At 44.3% G+C, this 15,048-nt stretch overlaps 1 protein-coding gene across 4 annotated transcripts in view; it reads right to left on the bottom strand.

Moving 5' to 3' along the window:
- DHRS12 (dehydrogenase/reductase 12) overlaps positions 1-10,386 on the bottom strand; it is a 29,848-nt gene extending 19,462 nt beyond the window's left edge. Inside the window, exons 1-6 of one of the 4 annotated variants that reach the window (XM_010400389.3) lie at positions 9,888-10,120; positions 9,123-9,256; positions 6,491-6,573; positions 5,084-5,131; positions 4,946-4,966; positions 32-124 (exon numbers count right to left, since the gene is read on the bottom strand). In XM_010400389.3, the coding sequence (XP_010398691.1) occupies positions 32-124; positions 4,946-4,966; positions 5,084-5,131; positions 6,491-6,573; positions 9,123-9,256; positions 9,888-9,943 (435 nt within the window). In that variant the 5' untranslated portion in view covers positions 9,944-10,120. Of the gene's footprint in view, positions 1-31; positions 125-4,945; positions 4,967-5,083; positions 5,132-6,490; positions 6,574-9,122; positions 9,257-9,887; positions 10,121-10,240 lie in introns of those variants that run through there. The other 3 variants (XM_019286355.3, XM_010400390.3, XM_039567200.1) reach the window with 3 other exon arrangements.
- Positions 10,387-15,048: the final 4,662 nt, after the last annotated feature.

The raw sequence follows: 15,048 nt of genomic DNA, 5'->3' as shown, positions 1-15,048 counted from the left end.
AGACACACATGATTTAAGTATACGAACTTACCAACACATTTAATTTATGTTCATTTTGGAATTTTTCAGCAAACTTCCATATTTCCTTGGGATTAGATACATCCACAATATGCAAGAAGATATTCTAAAGGAAAAGAAACTAAGTCACAATCAACAGGGAAAGTGAAGAGAGACCCTGTTTAGGCCTGTCTAGGTGAAAAGGTATTTAAGCAGTATGAAAAAAATATTGTCTCCAGAACGCAACTAATACAGGTTAACATGCACAACTGCAAAATTTAACTCTAGTCCTTAAAACATGCTTAGTCATTGCTTCAACTGCTTCTGAGACACAGATTTTTAATGCCAAAGTTATTAAGAGAGAGTCCTATTTAGATAAATATATGTGACAGACCACCAGGCATAGCAGAGAACTAGAAAAATACTGCAAACCTTGCAAAATTTCACTTTAAACAATTTAGCAGCTCTCTCTTTGGCTGAACTTTCCACGGAAATGCTCCAAGTCACAGCATTAGAGAATAATCTAGATTGAAAGAGACCTCTGGAGGCTGTTTGGCAAACATGGAGATTCACCAGCCTGTCTGAGCCTCCAGTGTTTGATCACCCTCATGGTGAAAACATTTTTCCTACTATCTACTCAGAATTTTGTCCCTGTTCCAATCTGTGTCAGCTGCCTCTTGTCCTCCCACTGCAGACCTCCAAGAGAGGCATGGCAGTGCCTTCCCTACACACTCCCATCATGTGGCTGTAGAATACAGCCAGACCCATCTCAGCCTTCTCAACGCTGAGCAAAATCAGCCTTCTCAGAGTCACCTTGCACATCACATGTCCCATCTCCCTAGTCACCCCCTGTTGGACTCACTCCAGGACATGGATGACTTCCTCCTCCTGGGGAGTGCAAATCCAGGCACAGGACTCCTGCTGTGGTTTCACAAAGGCTTAATAGAGAGGAAGATGCACTTCCCTCAGCCTGCTGGCTAGATTCATGTTCGTACAGCCTGGGGTATGATTGGCTTTCCCTGCCCCAGGGCACTGCTCACAGAGGGACAACTTGTCACTCCCAGGTCCCTTTCTGCAATCTGCTTTCCAGCCAGCTAGGCAAAGGCTGCACTTCATTCTGTCACGCGTGCTGTTAAAAAGATGCCATCAGGTTTTGCCCCTGTATTGACTCCTGGGGGATGCCACTAAAAATCATTAACAGATCAGCTTTGTACTGTTGATTGTTACTTTTGGAGCCACATGTTCCAGAGTTTTCCATCTACCTTTTCACCCACCAGTTCAAACCACTTCTCTTCAAACTGGCTACAAGGATATCATGGCAAACCATGTAAAAGGCCTTGTCAAAATTAAGGAGAGAACTGCTCCCCTCTTGTCCACAGGCAGAGTCATTTCACCAAAGGGATCAGGGAGAGAATCAGAAGGGTAAAAGATAGAGAACATGTGGGTTGAGATAAAGACAGATTAATAGGGAAAGCAAAAGCCACACAAAAAAGCAAAAAACCCCAAGCCCATGGCCATACCCCCCTGAGAACACCCAACCTTGTCTGATCTCAGAAACTAATCAGGGTTGGGCCTGGTTAGTACTTGGATGGGAAACTGCCTGGGAATACCAGGTCCTTTAGGCTTTTTACAAGGAATTAATTGACTGCTTCCCACAGACAGGCAGGTGTTCAGCCATCTCCTGGAGAGCAAGGCCCCATCACACATAATGGTTACTTGGGAAGCCACCACCCCAAACATCTCCCCATTCCTTTTTCTTTCCCCCAGCTTCATAAACTGAGCGTGATGTCATATGGTCTGAAATAACCCTCTGGTCAGTTTGTCAACCTGTCCTGGCTGTGTCTCCTCACAACCTCCCGTGCAACCCCAACTTGTTTTCCAGTGTGGCAGTACAAAAAGTAGAAAAGGCCTTGGCTCTATATAAGCCCTCTTCAGCAACTACAAAAGCATCTCTGTATTATCAACCCTGTATTCAGCACAAATCCAAAACACAGTCCCATACCAGCCACTGTGATGAAAATTACCCCCACTCCAGCCAAAACCAGTACAACGAGCAAAGGTATAGATCCACTCCAGTGCTTGAGTCATGCCAACCATTTCTCTCTAATCCCAGTGAGACCACAGCTCTGCAGTCATGCATGGATTCCCGTGTTTCCTGTGCTATGTGTACTCATGAACAGGCATCTGAAATGGGCTCCCAGACATGCTGCTTTCTCATGAAAACTGTGAGAGCTTCCTCCATTTTGCAGTCCCCATGACACATACTCACTGTTCCCATGACTCTCCCGGCTTTGGTCACTACCAACCAATGAACCACTTTAAAGCCTCCTCACTAAGCTTAGCAAACCTGTTGGCAAAGACACTCTTGCTCCAATTTGTCATTGCTGCTCAGCTCATCTAACAGAGAAGGTACAAGAAGTACATAAAGGTCAAAGTGACAAAGGCCAAAGTGACACCAGCTGAACATTCAGGTGTTGACCTGCAGGGCATGTAAGCTCCTACCCAAGCCCTTCCCTTTCACTGTATGGATTTAGGAGACCACAACTTGCCCTTGACTCTCTGTAAACACTCTTGGCGAATTCCAGGTCACCCCTCACAACGTCATGGGTGCCTATGTGGTTGGGCAACAAGAGGTACTAGTCTAAGGTCCAGACCAGCCTCAGCAGACTCTCTGCAATACCTTACATCTGAGTCCCCAGCAAGTGACAAACCTCTCAAGTCATCAAGCCAAGACTGCAGATGGGTGTCTCCATCCCCCACAGGAAGGAGTCTTCAGCCATCATCACCCACAGCTTCCTCCCACTGTCAACAACTGTTCAGGATCATCTGTCTCCAACACCTCCCCTGACAGAGCTTGCTCTTCCTCATCTGTTACCATGGCACTATACCTATCCTATAAATGCACATCTGCAGGCAGAGAAGGAATTGCCTTCTGTTGCCAGCGTTCACAAGCTTCCATTCCTCCCCATCTTAGGAGACTCTATCCACCACTTATTCAAATGCAGCTTCCAGCCATCCCTCCTTTCTTCTACTCTCTGTAGAGACCTTGCCAATCTCCTGTTTCTATTCCCTATGGTTCTGCAGCCTGCTCACCTCCTGCTGTCACTTTACCTGGCAGCTCAGCACCCTGAGGACAGCAGAACCCAACAGATGAAGCCACCATCATCCGCTGCCCCAGGGTCAGGGAAAAGTACCAGTCACTCCCTGCAACCCAACATCTGCCACATTATCCCACTGGAGCTCTGTCTGGACAGGTCTCCTATGTGCCACTCCCACGTGGCTCCAGCCAGGGTGGGAGAGCATGCTTTCAGGAGCATCACTGCACCCACTCCAGCTGTCTCAGAGTGCTGGGTGCCTTTTGCATCCCCTTCCATGCTAACTGCTGCATTAACTCCTACATCCTTGTCAGTCACTTCATGTCACAACACTCTTGCAATGTTTTGCGATACTATGGCCAGCAATGTGGATGCAATAGAATTAAAAAAAATAAGGCTTAACATTGAGCAAAGTTATCATTTTCTAAACCACTAAAGCTAGAAATAATTCCTCCCTCCAAAACATCGAAAACCTTTTGCTGCTTGCTACAGACAATTCTTCTGCTTTCTGCAGATTTGTGTTCTACATAGTACAAGCACAGTGGCATTTATCAGCATACAAAGGCACGTCAACTCCTACTCTTCTCCTAGATAGCATAGTCTCAAAGACACTCCACAGATTGTCTTATGACGTATGCCAGGAAAAGACAGTTTTAAAATAATTATGCAGAGGATGTGTTCTCTTGCAAAACAACAAACAATCATTAAAGAGCCTCCTCTCTTTCCAAGTTGTTTCTTTAAATAATCATTATACAAGCAAATGAGATAAGTGAAGAAGCTGAAGAAATGATATGGCATTATTGCCTGCCTGTAATTCTGCTTCCCTGAAGATAAAAAGCACATGACTTTCTCTCTAGCCATTTGATTTCAGCTCCTTAGTTGAGTTTGGGTCAGAATTTTCTCACTGTAATAACGTGCTCTAGGATAACTCTGCCTGATCAAGGAGATTGGACCAGATGACCCACCGTGGTCCCTTCCAACCATACCCACTCTGTGAATTATTTCTGACCAAAAACTTAACACCGCTCTACTGGTTCAAGCTGGATACCTCTTTAAAACTTTCTGCTTTTAAAGCTAATACCATTATCTACTGGCACAGAAGAAGTAAAGTTTTTTGGGCAGATGTTCACTATTACACGGGATTTCAGAGACTGAAAAAGATCCAAATCAACGTTTATCTGCTGAAGACTGTCACACTGACTCCGGAAAAGGATATTCAGGCCTGTTACCTATAAAGGTCCTCGAAGGTAGCAAAGCCATTTTCAAAGTGAAACCTAATCTCCGTGACTGGATCTATTTCAACAGATTAGGAGAACTTTCCAGTTCCCAGATCTAGGGGCAGGTGACTGCCAAATAATTCCATTTCAGCACTGAACTCCAGCATGTACTGTGGAAGATGGAAAAAATCTTTGGTGTATGCTATAACAGGATCTCCATCCAAATTATCAGGAAGAGCAAGTTCAGTCTGGATACAGCTTGTCAAGTTGCAGATAAAGCATTTTATTATCCCTCTGGATTGCTTCTGAATGAGCACTTATAAAGAAGGATGTTCTTATGGACTCCTTATTAAAATGCTCTTCCCAGTGCAGTCACGTGTCCCACAGGGCCTCTTGTACAGCTCATCTAACACTTCACTGAGAGCTGCTCTCTGCATGAGTGCCCTGGGTCACAAACAAGTTCTGCAGTGCCCTCACACTCTCTCATGACTACAGAAACTATGGGTTCGCAGCCCACCAAAAAGTGGGAATGCAGTAATTATGCTGCCTTTAGAGGAAGAATATTATTTGCCTCAAGTTTTTTTCACCAGGTGACAGAAAACAGAACATGAAGGAACCTTCAGAGGTCAAACTCACCTCTCTTCCCAGGCTGTCTGACTGCAGTTAGAGATGGAGGTAACACAGATAATCACCAGTCTTACTATAGCCATGGGATTACACAGCTGTAGACAGCTGGAAAGTATTTATTTCTACATAAGGACTGATCTAAATCACCTTCATTAAAGAACTGAAGAGTAATGCTGGTTGTGCCACACTAGGGAGCTGAAATCAAAGAGCAGAAATTTAGTCAATATGACATCTCTAACCATAAAAAAGTCTTCAAAATTTTTGAGCCACATTAAAAACCATTACTGGAATCAAAATACTGTGTACAAGAGTCAAGTCATTATTTAAAATGAAGATTAGGTCTCCATCCAAAAGCTGTGGGTTAACCATGGTAGGCAGTTCAGCCCCATACAACCCTATTTACTCACTCCACTTCCAGTGGGAATGGGGAGAAAATCACAAGGACAAAACCAGCGCAACTTGTGGGATGAGATAAAGCCATTAATAAGTGAAGCACAACTGTGTGTGCAAACAAAGTAAAACAAGGAATTAATTCACTAGTTCCCATTGTCAGGCAGGCATCTAGCAATCCCCAGGAAAGCAGGATTTCATCCCATGCAACAGTAATTTGGAAAGCCAAACACTATAACCGTGAATGTCCCACTTTACTCCTTCTTCCTCTCAGCCTTTACTGCTGAGCACAATGTCACATGGTCTGGGGTGTCCCTTTGGTCAGCTGTCCCAGTGTGACCCCTCCCATCTTCTTGTGCACCCCAGCCTGCTCACTGGTGGGGCGGTGTGAGAATGAGAAAAGGCTTTGATGCTGTGTGAGCACTATTCAGCAATAACTAAAACGTGAGTTGTCAACACTGGTTTGGTCACAAATCCAAAGCATAGCACCAGAGGAACTGCTATGAAGAAAATTAACTCTATCCCAGCCAAAACCAGGGCACCAAGATAGAAAGATAATGACTAGTGAATTTCTCCATAAGCACACCCTCCTGAACAATTAGGAAAAGCAACAGTGACAGATACAGGCGTGTACTGCAGAGTGATACATACAGAAACAAAAAGAATGTGTAACAGAGGAAAGGAAGAGATATAAGAAAAGGAGATGAAAAGGCATGTAGAGCACAGAATTAGGACCACACACAGCACTTCACAGAGCAGCCAACCTTAGCAAATCAAGAGCATGTTATTCAGACACATAAAACCTTCAGCTCCAATGCTGTAGACTCATAAATGTTGTTGCAAGTGTTGCAATGCATTAACTTTTAAAAGCCTCAGCACATAGTTAGGAATAGTAAGTAAGTAGAACATCAGAAAGCAAATCAACAACAAACATTAAATAAAACAGCATGCTGCTGATGATGTTATTAATCACAGATACATCACCTAATGAAGTTAAATCACTTCAAACCATTTGAATTATAAACTACTAGATGTTTCCATGTCTGTATGAAAATATTATTAAAAACACAACAGCAAGATGTTGGAAGAGTATCTCAAGGCCCCCGGGGCCTTTAATATTAACAACCTTTCTAAGAGTAAACAAAAGACTGAAAACCAGCTCACCTGATTGCCCGTTTCTGTCACTATTTCCTCTTTGGCAACTTCAGCCCGTTCTTTATTTCGGCAAACCAGATGAACCGTGCCACCTGGTGGATTGCGACAAGAAAAGCACTTGATACTTAATTACTACCCGTATTAGGGGGAAACATCAGCATTTTAATTAGATGAGATACTAGATACCAGAAAAAAGATGGAATATTTTTGCTTGGCTCTGGTTCCTGTGAAGGCAGGCAGGGTCATCATGCAAGGCTGCACGTATGGAAAAAGACACTGCACTCTAAGTACTGTGCTCAAACCATTTCTGTCAAGTCTGTACATCATGTTTAGTGGGTGACATACCAGAGCTACACTGGAAATTGAAGCTAAGGCATCTGTATTATAGATAGTTTTTTGATAAATGCCTTAGGAAGTTCAGTAAAGGGCTTGAACAACACAAGTGACTAGAATCACTCTGTGAAAAGGAAACAGAAGTGCCAGATATCAGAATTCTCAGCAGTAAAGATATGACAAGGACTATAGCCTCAAATTGCAGCTTGGGAGGCTCAGGTCACCTATTAAGAAAAATAATTTTCAGTAGTTTTCTTCTGAATAGACCAGGCTGTCCCAAGAGGATGCATAATTTGCATCATTGTAGGTATCAAGCAGCAAGACACAGCAGTGACTGGTTTGATCTACTGTTGCCAACAGTCCTGCTCCAAATGAGATGCTGGACAAGGTGACCTCTAGAGTCAACCAACTTTTCCATGAAAGCAATACACAAGGCAAGGCTCTTCTCAGAGACCTGGATACATAACACAATCTCATCACTTAGCCATATTAAAGAATGTCTTCAAAAACAAGACTAAAGTAGAGCTAGGCAAACTTTTTTTTTTTTGCTTCATATTCTCTGATTGTTACAAGTCATGTGTTAATTTCAGTCATAGGAATACCTATACTCTTTACCTTTGCCTGTTTTTAAAGGTGTTCTAGGGATTGCTATCAGTTCACCACTAGCAAGCTCAAGGAATTAACCCCTAATAGAAACATAATTAATCACTGATAAACAGTTCTGTTGGGTCACACTTCTACTGCCCAGAACCCAAATGGAAAACACCAAGTCTACTTTGAGGTGATACAGTCCCACACTGCACAGCCCAGTCTGGGGTCTGACAATAAAATCTTTTGTCTACAAGAGAGGTTTTTCCACTGAGCACCAGGACAGGGGGGAAGTTTTGGTATGACAGATACACTAGGAAAGGAATTTAAATGTATTTTACATGGTAAAGATTGAAACTATTTGAACTTAACACATGGGAATAGTCAGAGTAGTTGGGAGAAGACTCTATCAAGCTGGAAGTGCAGTTCACAAGACATAGAGGAAATCCCAAATCTGCATACCCATAAGACACCAATTCAGAGAAAAGCTGAACTCAGAACACAGAAATTGTCAGAAAGATCATCATTAGTTAGAAAGATCTGAGTGCTTGGAGGTAAAGCCAACATAGCTTGATTATTCTTCTGCTGAGTCTGAATTACTTATTTTCTTCTTGTGGTGCCCTTGAAGAGATTCAACTAGAAGTCTGAGCCCCAACAGCTGACACTGAGTTTCAAAGTGAGATGTTCAAGGATGGGACCAGGAAGTCATTTAACTTCATATGAACAGCAATGCCCATACAACATACCAGACATGCAGTCTGAGCCCAAGGTTGTTCTGCTAAACATGGTGACCAAATCCCATACAGATCCAGCCAGCTGTCCAGTTTGCAAAACCTGGTAGAGATATCCATTTGTGAGCAAACCAGTCACCTGACAAAGCACTACTTACATAAAGTGATTATATACATTAGCAGTAGCGGGAACCTGAAAACAATCACGTGCTGGCACTGATGTAGATCTTTAACCCAAAGAGTCTTTGATGCTAACAGTTTTATTTTTAATAAAATAAATTCAAGTTTAATTTAACTGAGTCGCCACTTTCCTTCGTAACATAGTTATGAAACCTAAGCACACAAAGAGAGCAAAGAGCCACAAGCTCCTCCCTTTCTCTACGTGCCAAAACTCCTGTCACTCTTGCACAACAGGAATTATTTTGCCAACTCTGTAAGGGATTAAGTTTATCCTTCAGCAGCAGCTAGGTCCAGTTCATACCATGTCCTTGCGTACAGACAACAACATAAAAAAAACCAACTACACGTAACCAGTCAAAGGGCACAAACTCCAGGGTATTATCATCAAGATCAAGAGCACCTACATTGCTTTTTTTATGCTCTCCCATGTCATTTTTGCAAAGACAATTGTTTTCTTTCGTCATATGATACATTTGCAAAACCCTTAGTTCAAATTCAGCCCAGTTGCTACTGATACTGAATTAGCCTTAAACAGACACTGATCCGTCACCAACATCCTTAGATGTCACTATAACACAGACAGTTTTGGTAAACATGCACTTGAAAAACGATTTGCAGATCCTCTCTGCTAATTTGGTTTCCTTATTCCAGTTTTCACCGCACTGATTGTGCTTAAACCTCTAACCCATACTAAGAGCCCTGTAAAATGACCCCACATCCCAGGGGGGTGTGTGTGTGCTGGAAGGCCAACCCGCTTCCTTCCATCTTCTCTGTAAGCCTCCTGGGAGCTCCAGGGCAGCCCGGCTCACCTCTCCTCGCTATCTCCTTGGCTGTGGCCTTGCCAATGCCACTGTTTGCACCAGTGACCAGGAAGGATCTTCCAGCCACATCCACCTCCACATCAGCTGGGTTGAAGTGCCTGGAAGCAGACTCGTAGCCAGATCTGAACAAATCAAAAGACACCTGTGAGAAACTAGAAGAGAAACCTTCCAAAATAAACACATGTGTGGGTTGAAAAGCACTTTCCTCTCACAGCTCAGCATACAGTAATTGCCCTGTTTACTCTCTGTACCCATGGGACAGGCCATGAACACCAGTGACACTGCAATCAGCGATGTATCATAGAATCATTAAGGTTGGAAAAAGGCCTTTAAGATCAAGTCCAACCATGAACTCAGCACCACCACCACGTACACCCATGTCCTCAAGTGTCGTATCCAGATGTTTTTTTGAACACTTCCAGGGATGGCGTCTGCATCACTTCCCTGGGCAGGCTGTTCCCACGTTTTGCAATGAAAGCCACAACTCGCGGTGGCGTTTGGCCGCCCCAAGCCACCCAGCCCACACCTCGACCCTCGGGGACCGGCCCGGCCAGAGCCCCAGGGCGGCCGGGCAGCCCTCTCCGAGCGGGGTGGGAATCTGCCCGCCTTGGCGGGGGCGGGCAGCCGTCCATAGAACACCAGATGGACACGGCCTCGCCGCGGGTGAACCCGCGCACAGACAGGAGCGCCTCAGCTCGGGCGCTGCGCCCGCCCCACGCCGCCTCCCGGGCCCCGGGCGGCCGCCGCCCGTACCTCGTGTACTCCCGCAGCCCCTTCACGAACCACACGGTGTTACGGTACCAGGACATGGCGCTGCCGCCGCCGCCGCCCCGCAGCGGTGCCGGCCCCGCCTCTGCCCTTACATAAGGCGGCCGTGCCCGCGTTAGGTAAGGGCTGAGAGGCGGCCTCGCTCGGCCCGGCCGCGGTCACCGCCGTGGACCGGCCGCGCTAAGGGAGGGTGCGAGGCAGCGCGGCGAGTGTGACACAGGGGGAGCAGTGGTGCCGACTTCCTGCTTAGCAGCAGTTCGTGGGCTGGTTCTTCTTAATCCCTTCTGTTTTCTCCCCTTCTTCATTAGCCATGAAGGACGGCTGCAACCAGCCCCTACCTCGCTGCAGACGGCTGGGCCTGGCGAAGGTGGTGGCAGAGGAAGGATGGAGAATTTCCCAGAACACCAGCTCGGGACAGATGCGGTTGCCAGCTAAGCTGGCGCTGCAAACGGGGTGTTGTCTTTTGGGAACAGGGAGCAGTGCTACAGGACCTGGGGCTGCATCCTGTGCCCTGGAAAGCTGCCAAAGGGATGCTCCCACAGAAACATAAACAACGATGTGCCACATGAAGTATCATTTTGCATAGCAAATCCATTAAATACCTAGCTCCTACTGATGGAGTGAAGTATTCCAGTAAGGAAAAGGGTACATGAGTGGCTGTTGCAGTAAGAGGAGTGAAATTCAAAAGGTTTTCAGTTCCTCTGGTATGTTCTTTGAACCTGTGAAGCCCAAGAGAAGCACTTAGACTTGCACATCTGGACAGCCCATGTTAGCCATAAGGAAGTTGTCATCATAGGCATAATTATACTTTTAAGTACACAAAAGGACTATGCACTTAGTTCAGTGTGCAAGTTGGATAAATTCCTGCATTTTATGGGGTATGCAAGGCCACATGCAGAGAAGCTCCTTTGCAAACCCTATGTAAGTTTTCAAGAGCTTAAGTTACCTGATTTCAAAAGCACAGATAGGGGAGAAATGGGAATACTCTCTCTTTTTTGATGCTGTATTATAGCCTGATGCTTCCTTTTCTAAATCTCTAAATCTCTTCGCCCTGGCAAAGGCCTTGTACTAAAGTCTTCCACTTTCTCAGCACGATGTGTGAGTATTAGGCTCATGCAAAAGGCACTGCCTACCATGAAGTTACAACTTCTGAATTCGGCCCTGTCTGCTTGTACTGTATATTACGTGTGAAATAAGAGTATTTAGAGGGCAAAGAGACACATTTTCACTGTGATATTTTCTTCCATGCAGAGGCCGTCCAACTACATGTTATACCTTTGCATGAAATTTAAAAATGCTTGTTCTTAAAACAATTGAAAGACTCTATTAAAAAATGTAAATGCAGTAAGCCAGATCGTGCTTTATTGCCTTGTCATTTCTGTGTTTACCCTATTTATTTCTTAGGAACTGAGATTATGGCTTAGTACAGGCAAAATGGGATGATGGGTCTGATGTGTTTTGTTTGTAGTTTCAGCCTGTGTTCTCATAAATTGGGAAGTTTGTCCCTGCAGTCTGCCAACCTCTGAAAATAAATGGGGTGCATGCAGAGACAAAGAATTCCTCACAGGCTCAACCATTTGGACTGTGATCAGCATGATGCTGCATGGTGCAGCCCTGAGGTGCTAACCAGTGTGAGTATGCCTGGCAGAAGCTGTCTGTGAGTCAAACACAAAAATAGACTTTGGCAGGCAGAGAATGGGACCAGCTCATAATATTTTGGGGGTTAAGCAGTAATGGGCAATTACAGCATATTACTCATGTTGAGATTACAGAAGATATCTGAATGTAGTGTTGGCTACCAGTATCATCCTGGTACATACACAATTTTCTCAGAGAATATTATGCAAATACTGCAACACCCCTACTGTGATATTAGCTGTACTCTTCTAACAAATGGCATTTTAAGGAGATTTTGTAAATGCCCAGAAATTATGCCCTTGCCAGAGTGCACCAATCCCTGAGCACATTCAGTTGAGAGATTTCTGCTTAGAAACACTTGCTTTTTTCTGTACTGAGGGGTTAAGCTTGCATTCAGAAAGGAACTGTCACAGCACTCTGTCTGAGCAGCTTCATAGAATCAATCATTAAGGTTGGGAAAGACCGCCAAGATCATCAAGTCCAACCGTCACAGCAAAAGCAGGACACTTGCACACTGTCCTAACACCACCTGGATGTTCGTGTTGCCTCGTTTCATCCCCTGTGGTGTTTTGCTTTTGTACTGTTGTTCCAGAGGCAGGAGGCTGTAGAGATTGTGTAAGTGCTCTCTGGTAGCCCAGCCATCATGGTGATGAAGGGTTGTGTGCAAGAGAAGGGCAAGACGTACTTTTGCCAAGAGCTGGGTGGTGCTGATGAAGGGCCTGCATCTCAGTATTCTCACACACAAAATTTCTTCCCACTTCAAAAGATCTGACTGCATATCTTGCCTTTTGTTCTGAATTCTAGGTTGATGCATCTTGTTAGCTGAATTAGAACCCATTCTGGAGCTTTGGAAATTTGGAAAGTTATAGCTTCTGGTTTCTTTCTTGACTGCTAGTATCTTAGCAATTAACTCCAACAGGACACTGCTCTGAGCATGAGGGATTTTTTTAGACAAAGAATTCTTCTCATGGATTGGCATCCTACATCTCGGACCCCTATCACAGCCAGCAACTGGTATATTTGTGTCATATATAGCTGAAAGTGGGAGAGCCAGAGTCTCTTGAGCTCCTAGTATTTCCCTCATCTGAGCACAGAACAAAATGGCTTCACCCAGGCTAATAAACACATCTCAGTGTTTATCCCTGTTAAAACATACCCAAGTTAATTCTTACCCTATATCTATGCTAGCAAATACTCCATTGCATATTCCCAGGCCCTGATCCTCTTAATGCCCATACTAGGCAAATAATTGTTGATGCCCAGGCTCCCAGTAGGTATTATGCAGATACTTCTGTCCAAAACAAGCTCAAATATCATTAGGGGAATAGTTTGCTCAAAGGGTAATTTATTCCCAAACACTGCAGATGAGGCTGCACCAGGGTTAACACTTCACAGCTTGGCTTGGCACTGGTGGTCCTGCATTCTGGTGCATGCATTTACCAGAGTACAAATAGCCTCCAAGCCTGTTATGCAGGCCCTCCACGACTGCAGGTAATCCTCCAAGCGCATAAAAATTCTGGAATGTTGTGGCTGTGAGCCTCCAGACATTAGGATTTTTCATGAAGTAATGAGTTGAGAATCTCAATTTTCTTAAAACACAAGAGCTGGTGAAAAATATCTCTCTGGCACTCAGCTGGACTAACATGAAAAACACACCTTAGACTTGATCTGTCTTTGTACCTGTCAAATAGCAAGGAGTTTTAGACAAAGTTTTAATTACTTCCAGCACAAAGAAAAGTTGAAAATGCTGATTGCTGTTAAGGGCTGTGTGTTTCAGCATGTTTCATATTTTCTTCCCAGGGGACAGATCTAAAAGTAGAGTACTCAAGAGCTGAAAAGCAATTATATATTATACAAGATGTTTAAAACAGCTTCAAGGCTATTTTGCCAATCTCTTTTATTATCTTTTTTTTTTTTTTTTTTTTAATGAGAGGCTAAAATCTCAGTCTTAAGGACAACTGGCTCCTTTGCTTGCTTCCTTCCAGAGATCTGGCAGGCTGTTGTGCATTCTCTCCTTTCCTTGCAGTTACTAATTTTCTAATTAAGTCTCTGTGCCTGCTCAGAGACTTAAATCAATCAGAACTGATTCAGTCGCCACTGATTGCAGTGGGAACAGGCACAGGCTTTATGGCCAGGTTTGCAGGAAAGCTCAGCATCTATAATTGGGGCCAGGTTTCCAAAGGAAGTGCAACTGTGTACAAGCCACTACTCTGGGAGCTGCTCCTAACCCTGTTTTTACCATGCTGGCCTCAGCTCTAGATGCAGAACACTTGAAAACTCTGCTTTGGAAACTCGCACTGCCCCAGTCAGTGTAATAGCAATCAAGAGCTGTCAGCAGCCTGGGGAGAGGTGGTTGATACTTGTCCTCTTGTGTGGACAAAGCAGAGGATTTGGTGAGTGGTTGAAGGGGAACATCAAGTCTCTGAGGTCTCAGGGACATGTCTGAAGTGCTCGTGGTAGTAGCAGGGTGAGAGAAGCAAAAGCTGCTCATCCTGAATGCAGGGAGGGGTTGAAGTTCTGGTCTGTGTTGTGTTTTGGTGAACAGTAGGGTATTTTCTTTGTTGTATACCCAAGTCATCACCAAGTTGGCCAACTGCTGTCATCAGCAGTGTTGTTTCCAGTGAAGAGTCAGGCTTTCCCCAGACCAAATAGCCTTATATTATTGAGGAACAAGTGTGGCAGTATGTCATCAGCTCTATCACTCATTGCTCAGGGGCCAGTAAAAGGAATCTCGTGCTGTGCCTTATCAGAAGTATAGGTTTGCTTTATCAACAGCTGAGGGCCCTGGGCTCTGGTAGCCTGCAGGGCTTCCCAGGGTCAGGCATGTCCTGGCAAGGAGAGAGGCTGCTGAGTGCCCTCCCAAAGTGAAAAGAATTGGCTGGGAGCAGCAGCTAAACCTGCTGCTAACCTAGTTAATGTCATATATATCAAATAGCTTATGCAAGCTTAAGTGTTTATGATTGTTTTTAAAATAATAGGATGGCTTAGGATATTTTAAAAATAATAAAACCAAAACATTTTAGTTGATAGGCATCCTAGAGAATAAATTTTTTAGTCAGTAAAAGATAATTCTGTGATTCCCATGACTGAAAAACTCTTTATGTCTTTATGATGCCTAAAGACATACTTGAATGCATACATGTTTGTTGCTAGGCTGTGGCAGTAACGCAGCTATCAATACTAGCATTTTCTTCAGCTACCTATTTTTCTTCTTACTGCTCTTCTACTGGATCTTACTGTTCTTCCTACCAGCTGTTGGGCAGGAATGCTCACAGGCTTATTGACTCAGGTGAGTCCTGCTACATTCCATTCTTTTGTCTGACTTTTTTTATTCTTCTGCAAATCTTACTGCTTATTAGCGTTTTATTCCAGCCCAGTTGTTACCAAATTGCTGATGTTATGTAATATAATGTATCCTCCAAGCAGAGAAACAAACACACCTGCCTACATGGTTGCTGTCTGTTTTGTTCACATGCCAAAGGAATAGTCTGAAGTTTTGTGTCTTCAA

This window comes from Corvus cornix, chromosome 1, assembly GCF_000738735.6.
Source record: "Corvus cornix cornix isolate S_Up_H32 chromosome 1, ASM73873v5, whole genome shotgun sequence".
Classification (NCBI taxonomy): domain Eukaryota; kingdom Metazoa; phylum Chordata; class Aves; order Passeriformes; family Corvidae; genus Corvus; species Corvus cornix.
The sequence above is the reverse complement of the archived record's forward strand: the minus strand, read 5'-3'. Positions and strand labels throughout refer to the sequence as shown.